Consider the following 17,033-nt stretch of genomic DNA (forward strand, 5'->3'; position numbering starts at 1 on the left):
TGCAAAACACAGAGTTTCTTCTTGTATTATCATTTATTAATTACTAGAGGCCTGGTGCACAAAATTTGTGCATGGGTAGGGTCCCTAGGCCTGGCTGGCGATCAGGGTCGATCTGATTGGGGAACCCCCGCTGGCACCCTCCTTGGCTGGCTAGGTGCCGACCATTCGCTGGCCCCGCCTCCCCACTGCCTGTCGCCTCCCTCTACGGGGCAACCGGTGGGGCAATCGGGGGGCCCACCCACTCACGCTTGCCTTGGCTGGCTTGGGACCTGTGGGCTGAGGGCAGCTCCTGCATTGAGCATCTGCCCCCTGGTGGTCAGTGCATGTCATTGCCACCGGTCAACTGGTCGTTTGGTTGCTTAGGCTTTTATATATATAGATAGGATTGTATTATTTTCAGTTGTAAACCTACTTTTACCACACCTTTATATTTACTTAAATTTGCTCAGTGCTCCCTGTATTGTAACTACACTTTTGGCAACAGGTTTAGCCCTGGACACACAGCTAGCTCTTCACCCTCCACCCCCAGCCTAGTATGCAGGTCCAATGGTGGGTCTCATATAGGCTCATACCCTTCTGCTGGGTGCACTGGCCAAAAGCCTGACCCTGACAGAGGAAAAAGGTACAAAGGTCATTAGAAATCCCAGCTCAGGACCTGCCAAGTCACTCCCAGATCTCCCTATCTGGTATGAGCCAACTCAAAGGAGCATTTAGTCCATTTACATTTAATGTACAATAATTATTGATGTGTTCAAGTTTAAATAATTCATCTTATTTTGTGAATTTTATTTCCCCATGTGTTTCTTTTATCTTACCTACTTTTGAACTGGTCCTTTCAACCTTTTTTATTCTGTTATTCCAGTGGCTATTCTAGAAATTACAGTGTAAATACTTAATACTATTATGTTAACTAGTATTAAGAGATGTGATGGAAGCAGGATTAAGAAACATTTTAAATTTACAGAAGGATATTGTTTAGGGAACTTCTTTTATGAAGGGTGATATCTTTGCTTTTATGAGGGTGATATCTTTTTTAAAAATATATTTTTATTGATTCCAGAGAGGAAAGGAGAGGGAGAGATAGATAGAAACATCAATGATGAGATAATCATTGATTGGCTGCCTCCTGTACACCCCCCACTGGGGATTGAGCCCGAAACCTGGGCATGTGCCCTGAGCGGAATCGAACCCCTACCTGATTCTTAGGTCGATGCTCAACCACTGAGCCACATTGGCCAGGTGAGGGTGATTTCTTTAATTAAATTTCTCTGCCAGGCCCTACCAGTGGTCGGCAAACTCATTAGTCAACAGAGCCAAATATCAACAGTACAACGATTGAAATTTCTTTTGAGAGCCAAATTTTTTAAACTTAAACTATATAGGTAGGTACTTTGTTATTAACTTAAATTAGGGTACTCCTAAGGCTTAGGAAGAGCCACACTCAAGGGGCCAAAGAGCTGCATGTGGCTCTCGAGCTGCAGTTTGCCGACCACGGCCCTAGCCAATTTAACTTAGTGGATAGAGTATCGGCTTGTGGACTAAAAGGTTCCAGGTTCAATTCCTGTCAAATCTTGTACCTTGGTTGTAGGCTCCTCCCAGGCCTGGGCCCTGGTTGGGGAGTGTGCAGGAGGCAACCAATTGATGTGTTTCTCTCACATTGCTGTTTCTCTCTGTCTTTCCCTCTTTCTTCCACTCTCTCTAAAAATCAGTGGAAAAATATCCCTAGGTGAGGAATAACAACAACAATTTCTCTGCCAGGAATAGCTTTTCTTCTCAACTGATGGTTTGTTTTCATATTATAGACTCTGTCAATTTAAGTAATTAATGGTTGATTCTGCACTATTGTGGGAACTAGTAAATTCAGGATTCAGTTTCAAACTGACCTTAAATAATCTCTACCAATCTTTTTAATGATCTTTATCTGATCTAAAAGGGACTGTTATATACCTTTTGACATTTTTACTTCCTTCCTATTTGTTTTTCCTCAACCTGTCTATCAAGTCCTGTCAATCTTCGTTGAAAAATTTACATTGCCAGCACATGAATATTGTCTAATATCTCTTGTCTGGGCTCTTCAACAACTGCTCTGATTCTATTTATTTACCCCTTCCAATCTTTACAAAGCAAGCTGTCGAAGGGATTTTTCTAAAACACCAATTGTGTCACATCACTTTTGTGCTTAGAATTCTTTAATAGCTTCAGCCACAATGTGCATGCTTCTTGCTATGGGTCATCAGCTCACAGAGTTCACACAGCTCTGCACACCTTTCATTTGGTATTAGGAGCTTTGCACTTTTTGTTCTTCCTGTCTGGACATCTCCTTCACTCTGGCTAATCCTTACAGATTCTGAATTTAAATGTCACTTTCTTAGAGAAATCTTCTTCCATGATTTCCCAATCTTAATTAGATATCTTGTTGCTTTATTCTGGTCACATTGTTATTATTTTCCTTTGTAGCAGTTACTGTAAATTTTTTATCACTTTTATTTTAATTTTTGATGTTTTTAAAAGAAATATTTCTAACACGCAGACAGTTTTAGAGAATATGACCAACATCCTCCATCTATCTTTGTCAGATCTTAATATTTTTGTCTTATTTGTAACATCTTTTTTAAAGACTGCATAATAAATAGTTAACTCCTGGTTTCCCCTTTCCATCATTCCCTAGAGGTGGTCCTGTTTTGAATTTGCTGTTATAATTTCTGCGCATGATTGTTGTGCTTTTACTATGCCCGTGTGTGTGTGTTCCTCTATATTGTGTGATTTTGTGTGGAAACATGTCAGTGTTTTTTTTTTAGATTTATTCATGTTGTGTCATGCATATTAGATTGTTTCTTTTTATTGTTTAATCCATTTTTTACTTGCTGGGCATTTACGTTTTTTCTCACTTTGCTTAGAAAAAATTGTACAAGTGTTTTTGTATCTTAAGGCAGTACAGTACTTCTTTGGAACTAGTATTTATTGGTTCTAATATTGTAGAGAAAAACTTTTGTAAAATATTATAAAATTGAATACTAGAAATTAAAAAGACTAAATACAAGCTCTGATTTTTAAAAAAATAAAATTTCTCTGTCAAATTGCTGTAGAACTCTCTAAACACCTACTCTCAATCCCTATGTTAATCTTGTCATGGACTAGTAAAAATCAGTTTAAGGCCTGCCACTTTGAGGAGCTCTTTTTCCAGTGCATATACCTAGAAGTGGAATGTCTCCTGAGGTGTGGCTTTTCTTCAGCTTCATTGAATATTGCCAAGTTTCTTTCCACAGGGCTGTGTCCATGTCTGTCCCACTCGACCCTGTGAACGTACATTATTCCCACCAATTCATAATGTCAAGCTGGAGTGGGGATTTGAAAACAGTAAAATAAATATTGATTTTAATTATTGGAGTGTAGGTGTGTGTATAGAATGTTGAGGTAGGGTGAAAATATTGGGCATGCGTTTTTCTCTTGATTGATATCTAAGAACTTAAATTTATAACTAGTAAATAGTAGGGAATTTCACATTGACCATTAATGATTGTGCTAGGCTAATTTTATATATTTTGAGGTTATTTATGTACCAGATGAATTATGGGTGTTGCTTTAGTCATTTTGGTTTAAATTTACTTAACACAACTAGTTAAAATTATTTCTTATGGGTGGTCGGCACTGCAAAGTATAAATTACAGTACTTTAATCTGTGAGGTCTCAAGTTTTGGAGGCTATTGTATATTATAGACTGATGAGGTGCAGATTTTTTCTGACATGATATTTATTTTCCCATGCCCTTTTCTCCCTCCTCCCTTTTCATTAATTTTTGTCCCCAAATTTTTATGCATTCTGTTGGTATTTTACAGGATTTGCAATCACTTAATGTTTATTTAACTATCTTTTAACTTTACAGCTGGAAGTGTTTGTTTCTGCTTTGGAAAGAACTTGGTATTCTCTTGATTTATTTTATAAACTTGTTCACTGATGAAGTCTATTTATGTAGGCTAATGGAGTTGCTACTCTTAAAGCATTAGAGGAAGCATTTTAAATATTTCTTAACATTGTTTCAATTACTTATCAGAAATTATACAAATTATTTTTCTTTTCTATTTTTTTATAAATATGTTTTAATTGATTTTTAGAGAGAGAGGAAGGCAGAAGGAGAGAGAGATAGAATTATCGATCAGAGAAGAACATCATCAATCAGCTGCCTCCTGCATGGCTTCTCCTGGGGATGAGCCTGAAACCCAGGCATGTGCTCTTACTGGGAATCGAACTGGAAGCCTCTTGGTTCCTGGGTCGATGCTCAACTGCTGAGCCACACTGGCCAGGCTCTTTCCTATTTTTAAAGAGTTTTATTGTTATATAATTCACATGCCATACAATTCAGTCATTGAAAGAATAATTTAATGTTTTTTATAGTCCACAGGGTTGTGGACCTATTACCAAAATCCAATTTTAGAACATTTTTGTCATTCTCAAAGCAAATCCTTTACCCGTTAGTTGTCACTTTCCACCTCACCTCCTCCACACTAAACAACCACTAAATTACTTTCTTTGTAGATTTGCTTATTCTGAGCTTTGTGTATAAATGGAATTATAAAATACACTGTCTTTTTTTTTTCTTTATTGTTTAAAGTATTACAAATAGTAGTACATATGTCTCCTTTTTTCCCCCATCGACCTTCCCCCGGCCTCCCCTACTCCCTGGCACATACCCCCCCCCCCCCCCCCCAAGTGTCTTGTGTCCATTGGTTATGCTTATATGCATGCATACAAGTCCTTTGGTTGATCTCTTACCCCCCGCCCGCCCCCCCTACACACACTTCCCAGCCTTCCTGCTGTAATTTGACAGTCTGTTCGATGCTTCTCTGCCTCTGTATCTATCTTTTTGTTCATCAGGTTATAATGTTCTTTATTATTCATAAATGAGTGAGATCATGTGGTATTTCTCTTTCACTGTCTGGCTTATTTCACTAGCATAATGCTCTCCAGTTCCATCCATGCTGCTACAAATGGTAAGGATTCCTTCTTTTTTATAGCAGTGTAGTATTCCATTGTGTAGATATGCTACAGGTTTTTTATCTACTCATCTACTGATGGGCACGTAGGCTGTTTCCAAATCTTAGCTATTGTAAATTGTGCTGCTATGAACAGGGGTGCATATATTCTTTTTGATTGGTGTTTCTGATTTTTTGGGATATATTCCTAGAAGTGGGATTACTGGGTCAAATGGGAGTTCCATTTTTAATTTTTGAGGAAACTCCATACTGTTTTCCATAGTGGCTGCACCTATCTGCATTCTCCACATCCTCGCCAGCACTTGTCCTTTGTTGATTTGTTGGTGTTAGGCATTCTAACAGGTTGACATGGTACCTCATTGTTGTTTTGATTTGCATCTCTTGGGTGATTAGTGACTTTGAACATTTTTTCATATGCCTCTGGGCCTTCTGTATGTCCACTTTTGAAAGTGTCTATTTAGGTCCTGTGCCCGGTTTTTGATTGGATTGTTTATCTTCATTTTGTTAAGTTGTATGAGTTCCCTATAAGTTTTAGAGATTAAACCTTTATCAGATGTAACATTGGCAAATATATTCTCCCATGCAGTGGGCTCTCTTGTTGTTTTGTTGATGGTTTCTTTTGCTGTGCAGAAGCTTTTTATTTTGATGTAGTCCAGTTTGTTTATTACCTCCTTAGTTTCCTTTGCCCTAGGAAATGTATCTATAAACATATTGCTACATGAGATATCTGAGATTTTACTGCCTATGTTTTCTTCTAAGATTTTTATGGTTTCATGCTTTACATTAAAGTCATTTATCCACCTTGAGTTTATTCTTGAGGGTGGTTTAAGTTGGTGGTCTAGTTTTATTTATTTATTTATTTATTTATTTATTTATTTATTTATTTATTTATTTCATATGTAAGAGACTGTCTTGACTCCATTGTATGCTCTTGCCTCCTTTGTCAAATATTAATTGAGCATAAAGGCTTGGGTTGATTTCCTGGTTCTTTGTTTTCTTCCATTGGTCTATATCCTGTTCTTCTGCCAGTACCAGGCTGTTTTGGTTATAATGGCTTTGTAATATAGTTCAATATCTGGTATTGTGATCCCTCCTACTTCGTTCTTCTGTCTTAAGATTGCTGCAGCTATTCGGGGTCTTTCATGGTTCCATATAAATTTTTGGAGTATTTGTTCTAGCTTTGTGAAATATGCCATTGGTATTTTAATAGGGATTGCATTGCATCTGTAGATTGCTTTGGGTAGTATAGACATTTTAATGATGTTAATTCTTCCAATCCATGAACATGGTATATGCTTCCATTTGTTTGTATCTTCCTATATTCTTTTTGCAATGCCCTATAATTTTCTAAGTACAGGTCTTTTACCTCCTTGGTTAAGTTTATTTCAAGGTATCATATTTTTTTTGTTGCAATGATAAATGGGATTGCTTTTTTAGTTTCTCTTTCTGAGTGTCTTATTATTGGTATATAAAAATGCCATTGGTTTGTGGATGTTGATTTTGTATCCTGTTACCTTGCTGAATTCATTTATTAAGTCTAGTAGTTTTTTGGTAGAGTCTTTAGGGTTTTCTATGTACCAATATCATGTCATCTGTGAATAATGACAGTTTTACTTTCTCCTTTCCAATTTTGGATGCCTTTTATCTCTTCTTATTTGATGGCTAAGACTTCCAGTACTATCTATCTATATATATAAAAGCCTAAGCGACTGTCCAACCATTCGACCAGTAGCTATGATGTGCACTGACCACTGGGGGCAGACGCTCAACACACAGGCATGGAAACATGGAACAGACTGATGAATCTCAGAGAGAAGGGGGAAGGGGGAGGACGGGAAGTGATTAACCAAAGATCTTATATGCATACTAGAGGCCCGGTGTGCGGATCCTTGCACTGGTGGGGTCCCTTGGTCTGGCCTGCAGGGATCTGGCTGAAACCGGCAGTCCGACATCCCGAGAAGTCCCTCATGCATCGGGCTTCATCAGTTGTGGCCTACTCAAGTTTTCTGGTTCTTCCTGATTGAGTTTTTTTTGTTTTGTTTTGTTTGTTTTTTAGCTTTAATATCAAATTTTATTTTTTAATTAAATATTTATTGTTCAGATTATTACATTTGTTCCTCTTTTTTTCCCCCATAACTCCCCTCCTTCCAGCTCCCACCCCACCCTCCGCCCTCACTCCCCACCCACTGTCCTCATCCATAGGTGCACGATTTTTGTCCAGTCGCTTCCCGCATCCCCCACACCCCTTCCCCCCACCAAGAGTAGTCAGTCCATTCCCTTTCTATGTCCATGATTCTATTATAATCAACAGTTCATTCTGTTCATCAGATTATTCACTTGATTCTTAGATTCATTTGTTGATAGATGCATATTTGTTGTTCATAATTTGTATCTTTACCTTTTTCTTCTTCTTCCTCTTCTTAAAGGATACCTTTCAGCATTTCATATAATACTGGTTTGGTGGTGATGAATTCCTTTAGCTTTTCCTTATCTGTGAAGCTCTTTATCTGACCTTCAATTCTGAATGATAGCTTTGCTGGATAAAGTAATCTTGGTTGTAGGTTCTTGGCATTCATCACTTTGAATATTTCTTGCCATTCCCTTCTGGCCTGCAAAGTTTCTGTTGAGAAATCAGCTGACAGTCATATGGGTACTTCCTTGAAGGTAACTGACTTTTTTTCTCTTGCTGCTTTTAAGATTCTCTCTTTGTCTTTTGCTCTTGGCATTTTAATGATGATGTGTCTTGGTGTGGTCCTCTTTGGATTCCTTTTGTTTGGGGTTCTCTGCGCTTCCTGGACCTGTAAGTCTATTTCTTTCACCAGGTAGGGGAAGTTTTCTGTCATTATTTCTTCAAATAGGTTTTCAATATCTTGCTGTCTCTCATCTTCTGGCACCCCTATAATTCGGATGTTGGTACGCTTGAAGCTGTCCCAGAGGCTCCTTACACTATTTTCGTATTTTTGGATTCTTTTTTCCTTTTGCTTTTCCGGTTGGGTGTTTTTTGCTACTTCGTATTTCAAATCTTTGACTTGATCCTTGTGACCCTCTGGTCTGCTGTTGGGAGTCTGTATAATATTCTTTATTTCAGTCAGTGTATGCTTAATTTCTAGTTGGTTCTTTATCACAGCATCGAGGGTCTCATTAGATTTCTTGTAGATCTCAATAAGTTTATCGGCAGTCTCACCAGTCTTTTCGAGGGCCTTACTAAATTTATCGGTGGCTTCTAGACAGTTCTTGAGAGACCTTAAAATTGTGGTTCTGAATTCAATATCCTCTCTTGATAGTTTTGTCCTGTTTCTTTGTCTCCGCATTTTTTATGCTTTCTTGGTGCACCCCATAGTGGTCTTTGTGCGCAGTCTTGTAGTTAAGCCTTGATTGTTGTAGTTAATACTAGAGGGATTTGACCTCCAGGCCGACTGGCTGTGAGAATCAGCTGTGTCTGCAGTGGGAAAACTTCTGTCCTCTGGAGACTTGCTAATCTAGCCTTTGCCTGAGGCTATCCGGCAAAAGGCTCTGCGCAGGGCTTGGGCGGGGCGGGGCAGGTCGCACGGGATCGACAGGGAGGGAGCAATTATGGCTGCCTTCAGTCCCGTTCCCAGAGGCTCTGCTTCTCAGAACCCCAGCAACTGCTGCAGACCTCGGAGAGAAAGCTGCCCTCGCGTTCCCACCGATGCCAGACAGTCCCGCTTCTCCCGTTTGAGTCTGGGTCCCTAGAGACTCGCCCGGAACTGGAGCTCAGAGTCTGTGACTCCCTCCCGATTGAAAACGACAACCGCGCGTGCACCTCCGCACCTTTAAATTTTCCACACTGTGCCTCCTCTGAGCCTCGGTATGCTGTTCTCTTTCCTTCTAGTTGAAGAATCTCTCCTCAGCCAGCCTTCCTGTGATTCCGGGTGATGTCCGTTCAGTCTTTTAGTTGTATTTTTGAAGTGGTTGTTTGAGGCGGCAAACTCCGGTGTTTACCTATGCCGCCATCTTGGTTTTTCCCCTGATTCTGCTTCTTGAGTGTGTCCCTTATGGATGCGAGGAGTTGAAATCTGCAGTTTGTTGGGTTAGGCTGCAAAAGCGCAGGTGGTTCCTTTTGTGTCACTGGCACAGCTTGGGTGGGGATGTAAATTGAGTAGGGTGGGGTCTCAGAATCACCAGGGCGTGGCAAACAGCAATGGTTGTCGTCAGCGACTCCGGGTCTCCGTGTCCCCGAGTGCTGGCGAGCAGCTCCGTGAGAAAGCCACCCTCGCTCTCCGACCCGCTGCAAGGCAGTCCCGCCTCTCCTTGTAGGGGTCTGAGACCTCAGAATCCTGCCCCAAACAAGCTCAGTGGATTCGAGAGCTTGTATCCCCTTCCGATTGAAAAAAACCACGCACCCAGTTGGAGCCCGCCTGGCACGCTCCTCCGTACCTCTGTTCTTGGCACCTCTGCACCTCCTACTCAGTCTCAATGTGCTTCTTTCTTTCCTTTCAGTTGTAGGACTTCCACTGGGCCAGCTTTCCCGTGGTTCTGGATGATAGCTGTTTTGTCTTATAGTTGGTAGTTTCAATGTTGTTGTGGGAGGCAGCACGCACAGGTCTATACCTTATGCCGCCATCTTGGTTCTCTGTAATATTCTTAAAGGAATATTTGTCAATCCATTACAAAGGAATACAGAGAATATATATATATAGTATAATTTATGTTATACTACATATATATATACATATATACATCTACATATATATACACACACACATATATATTTTACCGCTTATATTATACTAGAGGCCCAGCACTGGCCAAAGTGTTGTGTCCGCTGGGGTGGGGGCAGGTGCTCCTGTGTGTTGTGTCTCTCTGATTGACTTTTAAACTATTGAACCAATCTTGCATTTCTGGGGTGAATCCCACTTGGTTATGGTACATAAACTTTTTTTGTATATTGCTCAAGGTCAGATCTTTCATGAGCCTGTGCACAGCCTTACACGTGTGTGGTCTTCTAGATTTACAGGCATATGTTAGGACTTTTCAAACTCCCTATGGGTATCAGTAGATACCCTGTGAAGCATTTTGGTCACCTTCCTTTTTGCCCTGTTACTGCCTCTCCAGGCAGTAGAGATGTTAAACAATTGGCACTACTTTCAATGCCAGGCATAAGGGTGGCAGTGGGTTGGTGGCAGAATAGGCAGTACCCAGTGGGTGAGTTCTGAGGTCAGATAGAGGAAAGTCCTGTGACTGGCATTCCAGGGGAACTGTCAAGTGATGGCAGTTACTTGGGAATGAGACTTGGAAGGCGCTCCAACCCCATTCTGTCAGTCTTGCATAGTGGAAGATTAGTCAGGTTCACAGTTCTTTCCTAAATCCCAGTGGAGATAATTGCCCAGATTTCGGGTAGCAGTGTTGGAAATGGAGAGGAACCTTCTCACCTTATTTCATCAAGAAGGAATTGCCAAATATATTTACAGTGTAGCTATTTAATACAACATTTTAAAAATTTCTGACAACTAAAGTTCACTACATGTTTATTTGTAAAATATAGAAAAGCACAAATACATAAAAGACATCAATTACTTGGAAACACCTGTTAAAGAAGGAATATTTTCCCTAAATATTACATTAAAATAATATTAACTTTTGTGAAAATAGAGCCATGATATGAATTTTTAAATGGACTTATTTAAATAGTTAATAAATTGATGCCATACTACTTTAAACTGGTAATGGATTTTATTCTTTTTTCTTCTTTCCAGGTAGATGCACGGAGCATACCAGTATTAGCAAAATGGCAAAATTCATATAGCATTAAAGTTGTACTTCAAGAACTAAGACGTCTAATGATGTCCAAAGAAAATATGAAGCTTCCACAGCCCCCAGAAGGACAAACATACAACAATTAATTTTAGTGGATCTCAAACTTGTCTTAAATCAACAATCTTCTACTCATGTTAATGTCTTGATTAAATATCACAATGCAAAATACCCACACATTAAGTAAAAGAATGCCAGCTGGTAAATATGACCTGGACAGTTGTAAGAATATATTTAATATATGTATACACATTATGTTTTCAGGTAACAGGAGAAAAAATGCAGCACAATTTTTTTTAAAGCACTGTCATTTAAACATAAATCTGGAGTATTCAAAACAGAATTCAGGTTTACAAGACGAAAGTATGGTGATTTTTACTGAAAAGTAAAAATCCCAAGAAGGAAAAAGAAATGGCATGCTTTCTCCATCTTGCTTAGTGAAAGAGCTTCAATTTAAATTGTCTAAAGTAGCAGGTACAATGAATATTGTCTCAAATTGTTTTAATTTTTGAAGTGGTGTGGGTGCTGACTACCAGTAGTATAAAAAATATGTTCAGGATTGTTTTCATATCTGTATTTATAATAAAAAAATGTCATGGGGAAGGTCAATGAATTTCTGTTAAAAGCTGTTTCTGTGTGTTACATGTAAAAGACATGGTAAATATTTGTTTACAGTCTTTGTTTGACAAACCATGCATTTAAGTTGAAATGAAATCAACAAAAAGGAAATAGGTGAATGGATATGTGATTTTTGAGATTAAAGTTAGTCTTAAAATGTAAATAAAATGTGGATTGTGTTCTCAGAAACTGTGCCATTTCTATTATATTGATGTGGTATATGGACAGTACCTTGCTGAGGTAGCAAAGATTGGAATTGTAGGTTTTCATCCATATAAAAGTTTTTATTGTTTATCATGTTTTGTATGCTTCTTGTAAATTGGAATTTGCAGAGTATTTTAGAGAACAAATTACTTGATTAATTTAATTTCTTCTTTGCAGAAGGAGGAATCCCAAGTATTATATTTTGACTTTGATTTCACCAGAAATATATTTAAAAGATGCTTGAATTTTAGCAATTTTTATAGAATTATAGATTGTAATTTTCCAAAATATACATTCTATTTTTGATTCATAACTTTTTTTTTGTGACATTTTTTCTCCCAATGCTTTTATTACTGACTGGGATTAATTTATCCATTCCAGTTGTCTTTCACTTTGGCATCTGTGTAATTCTGAACTGATGTTCTGCTTTTACCAAAGTGAGAGGTTTTAAGTAATTGTTTTTCATTTCAAAGCACTAGGTATACTACTTTGTTGAAAATACTCTTTTCTTATGGGTTCACTGTACAAAATAGAAAGGTGGTCTGGTAACAAGGACAGATTTCTTAAATAGGCCCTGACATGTTTTTGTCAGGTTCATTCATATCTAAAGCTTTGAGCTACTTTTCTTAGTCATTAATAATAGTTTGTCTAAACTTTTAATTTCAACATGGCTGTTCTATTTTAATTATCAAAGATGTTTAAAGTGACATAGAGAATATATAGATACAAATTAGTGCACGTGTAATTTATTAAAATAGGTTTGAAATGAACTATTACCTTGGAATACATTCTGAAAACTTTTAAATTGTTAAGGGAGATTAAGTTGAATTACACTGATATACACAGGAGTCTGATGGTTATTGATGGTCTAAGTCATTCTCTTTAAAAACTTCTTTTCCACTTCGAAAATGTGTCTTATCATACATGGGTGCTGAATGCTGTTAAATTATTCATACATTGGTGGGCTGAGAATCTGAGTACCTTGATCTTGTCCTCTTTTCTTTCCCCATATCCACTAATTGTGAAGGTTTTTCTGTTTTCCCCCCTCAAGTATATGTTTGAGTTGGCCCTGTAATGTTTGTTTCCCCTTTTTGTTTTGGGACTGTGGATCTCTGCTGAAATCTGCATGCAAAAGCAAGATCCATTTTGCATGTCACAATCAAGATGTACGTGGCAATCTAAGACACACTAGTTGATTATAGAAGTTAATGCTGAACCACTCTTAATTGTAGTAACATTTCTAAGACAACAGTTTTGAAGCTATTTTTCCTTTGTTTTGTAAAGGGGCTAAGGTTGTAGGAGTGTGTGGTATTAAATGAACTGTAAAATTGCCTTTGAAATTTGTTTAAAAAACTAGCAGATGAGCCCTAGGGGATGATCTTATATTAATAAAGATTACAAAAATAAAGTTCTTGTCCTGTTAGGTCAGTGTTATGCTTTAATTACTTTCTAATTTTCAGAATTTTTTTTAGTATTTTAAAGTAATGGCAGTTGTTATGGAGTTTTTAGAATTTTGAAACACACATTTATAAGGATAGTCAATGGTTTTTAAGTCTTTTACGTGTAAAATGCCCAAATTTATAATTTTAAATTATCCTTTTAAAATAATTTTTCACACTTCAGATTTGGGTAAATAATTGTAGAGTTATTTAGTTTGAATATCATATAATTTATAGTCTAGATTGCTTAGTACCAATTTATTTGAGCATTTCCCACTAAATATATATTGCTATTGATATATATGTACAAAATTCATTTTCTTTTGTGGGAAATTTAGACACAGCTGGAAAATAATGCATTTTCCTTAATAGATTTGGTGTGTATGGCTTTGGGTGGTGCTGGTAGACATATGATGAAATAAAAGACTTTCGTCACAACTATGTTAACTTTTTAAAAAAAATTTTTGACTTGAGAAAGAGAGATATCTCTTTGTTATTTCACTTATTTATGCATTTATTGGTTGATTCTGGTGTGTACCCTGTCCAGGGATTGAACCCACAACCTTATCTGGCATATCTGGACAATGCTCTAACCAACTGAGCTTCCCAGCCTGAGCAAAAAACTATGTTGGTTCTTAATAAGCACATAACTGTGTTTTTACATACATTTTATTTTATTTTATTTTTTATTATTTTTTAAAAATATATTTTTTATTTATTTTTTACAGAGAGGAAGGGAGAATGATAGAGAGTTAGAAACATCGATGAGAGAGAAACATCGATCAGCTGCCTCCTGCACACCCCCTGCTGGGGATGTGCCTGAAACCAAGGTACATGTCCTTGACCGGAATCGAACCTGGGACCCTTCAGTCCGCAGGCCAATGCTCTATCCACTGAGCCAAACCAGTTAGGGCTTCATACATTTTAAAGAGTGTAAGTACTAATGAGAAATTGTAGTATCATGAATAATTGGATTTTTGGAGGTATTTAAGGAATTTTTTCCCCAGATTTCCTTTAAGTGTATTTTTTGACATGTGTGTGGAATCATTGTATCATTAGGCACTGGTTTTACTTTTTTGGTAAGTGTCAATATAATTTTCCAGTGCCAATTTGATTGATTTTTGGTTATTTTCACAAAAAGATTCCAACTCTCAATATTTTGGTAAGTGTATATATTTGTTTATGTAATGGAAACATTAAAAAAGGGAATGGGTGTACTGAGCATCGGAGTTGATTAGAGCATTAGCATTAAATTCCCATCCAGTATTGTGTTTATTAAAAAGCAGGACATGCATGGGAATAGAATATCTTTTATGCTAAAATTAATGTGCCTTACAGAAGTTATAAAGAGTAGATGGAAATTGTATGGTTCATACTGAAAATGTTGGCTATTTAAAAAGTATTGTGGAGCATTGAAAGTAAAAGAGCACTTTCTGAAGAGAAAATTAATGAAGGCATTTGGTACTGAAAATAAATGACAAGTCAAAACCATCATTTTGTCAGTAAAGGAGTTTGGGGAACTCATGGAGTGAGTTCATGATAAAGAAAACAATTGGATATGAAAAGGTTGCCATGTTATTTAAATTTGTAGTAGGGTGTTCTCACCCAGAAAAATTCCTAAGTGTTGGCTCTATTTCATTTTTAGATGTAGTCCATAAGATCAATTCAAAAATTTTTTGGCAAGTTCATTTATGAAATTAATGATAAAAGCCAGATAGATTTCACTTTCGTAAGTTAGAAAGGTTCCAGGAATTATCCTTTCTCAAATGAATAACTGACCAAATACTTTGTAAGGATTGTGCAGTGGTCCATTTGCTGCCAAATGTAGACCTGTGTGAATTCTTGTATGTTGTCCGTGTTCAATGAGCAGCTACTTTAAAGTTACCTAGAAATTTTGGCAGTTGAAAGATTATATGAAAGTAAATAGTCTATCTCAAAAGGAGGACTAATAGTTGGCACTAAGAAACCAACAGTAATGAGAAACCTGTGATTAGTAAAAAAGCAAATCATAGAACTGATTGAGAGTGAAAACTTTTAGTTGTTCAGTGCAGTAGTTGACTAAAAAATATATTACTCAAAGACAAGGGCCTAGCTGGTGTGGCGCTTAGTGGTTGAGAGTTGACCTATGAACCAGGAGGTCACAGTTCAGTTTCTGGCCGGGGCATGTGTGGCTGGATCCCCAGTGGGGTGTGCAGGAGGCAGCCGATGAATGATTCTCATCATTGATGTTCCTATTTCTCTCCCTTCGTCTCTGAAATCAATAAAAATATATTACAAAATAAAGACTATAAGAAAGCACTGTTTATTTTAAAAATAATTCTTCATTGTTGAAAGTATTATCTATGTCCCCTTATCCCCCACACTGACCTCGAGCCCCCTCCCCCCGCCCCCCCCGCCCCAGGCCTTCGCCACCCTATTTTCTGTGTCCATGGGTTATGCATACATGCATACAAGGTCTTCGGTTGATTACCTCTCACCCACTCACCCTCACCTGCCTTCCCTCCGAGATTCCGCACTCTATTCCATGCTTCCAAGTCTTTGGATCCACTTGTTCATTAGTTTATTGTGTTACTTAGATTCCACATATGAGTGAGATCATGTGATACTTGTCTTTCTCTGACTGACTTATTTCACTTAGCATGATACTCTCCAGGTCCCTCTATGCTGTCTCAAAGGGTAAAAGATTCTTTGTGTTTACAAGAGTTATATTTTCTTGTTGAATCATTCCCTTTAGTATTGTGATGTGCCCTTCTTTGTCTTTTGTCATGGCCATTGTTTTGAAGTCTTTTTTGTCTGATTTGAGTATTGCTACTTCAGCTTTTTTTACCCTTTCCATTTGCACGGAATATATTTTTCTATCCCTTCACTCTCAGTCTGTATATATCTTTTGTTCTGAGGTGGGACTCTTGTAGACAGCATATAGATGGGTCATGTTTTCTTATCCATTTAGCTACCCTATGTCTTTTGACTGGAGCATTTAATCCATTTACATTTAAGGTTATTCCTGATAGGTATATATTTATTGCCAGTTTTATATTCTTTACGGCTATGATCTTCCCTCCTTTTCTTCTCCGAGCAATCCCTTTAACATTTCTTGCTTTGCTGGTTTGGTTATAATACACTCCTTTAACCTTTTTTGTCTGGGAACCTTTATATTTCACCTTCAATTTAAAATGATAGCCTCAGGAGTGGATACAGGAGTCTTGGGTTTATGCCCTTGCTTTTCATTGCCCTTGCTTTTCATTACTTCAGGTACTTCATGCCACTCCCTTCTGGCCTGAAGTGTTTCTCTTGACAAGTCAGTTGACATCCTAATGGGAACTCCTTTATCTGTAATTTGTTCTCTCTTGCTGCCTTTAAGATTGTTTTTTTTTTGTCTTTAACATTTTCCATTTTAATTATGATGTGTCTAGGTGTGGGTTTATCTTGATTGGGACTCTCTGTGCCTTCTGAACTTGTGTGACATTTTTCTTCACCAGCTTGGGGAAGTTTTCTGTCATTTTTAAAAATAGGTTCTCTGTTCCTTGCTCATCCTCTGCCCCTTCTGGTATTCCTGTAATGCAGATGTTGTAACATTTCATGTTGTCCCAGAGCTCCGTTAAGCTATCTTCCTGCTTTTTAATTCTTTTTTTCTATTGGCTGCTCTAATTGGGCATTTATTTCTACCTTGTCTTCCATCCTCTGCTTCATCCAGTCTACTTTTAACCCCTTCCAGTGTGTACTTCATGTCAGAAATATTCTTCATTTCTGTCTGGTTTTTGTTAATGGCCTCAATTTCCCTTTTCATGCTGTTGTAATTTGCACTATGTTCTTTAAGCATTTTTATAACCATTGCTTTGAACTCTGATAGATTGCTTGCCTTCATCTCATTTAGTTCTTTTTCTGGAGTTTCCTTCTTTGCTCTCATTGGGGGGTTGTTTCTTTGTCTCCCCATTTTAGCTGTCTCTTTGGATTTGCTTCTATGTATTAGAACTGTTGTGCCTCCCAGTCTCTGTGGGATGGCCTT

The 17,033-nt window shown here is 37.7% G+C and overlaps 1 protein-coding gene across 5 annotated transcripts in view; it reads left to right on the plus strand.

Annotated features, from left to right (window-relative positions):
* UBE2V2 (ubiquitin conjugating enzyme E2 V2) overlaps positions 1-13,011 on the plus strand; it is a 55,221-nt gene extending 42,210 nt beyond the window's left edge. For all 5 annotated transcript variants that reach the window (XM_070392803.1, XM_070392802.1, XM_070392804.1 and 2 more), the window contains one exon: positions 10,709-13,011. In XM_070392803.1, the coding sequence (XP_070248904.1) occupies positions 10,709-10,855 (147 nt within the window). In that variant the 3' untranslated portion in view covers positions 10,856-13,011. The remainder of the gene's footprint in view (positions 1-10,708) is intronic.
* Positions 13,012-17,033: the final 4,022 nt, after the last annotated feature.

The sequence above is a fragment of the Myotis yumanensis genome, unplaced genomic scaffold (genome assembly GCF_028538775.1).
Source record: "Myotis yumanensis isolate MYYU_CA2020_CCGP unplaced genomic scaffold, mMyoYum1.0.hap1 SCAF_15, whole genome shotgun sequence".
Classification (NCBI taxonomy): Eukaryota; Metazoa; Chordata; class Mammalia; order Chiroptera; family Vespertilionidae; genus Myotis; species Myotis yumanensis.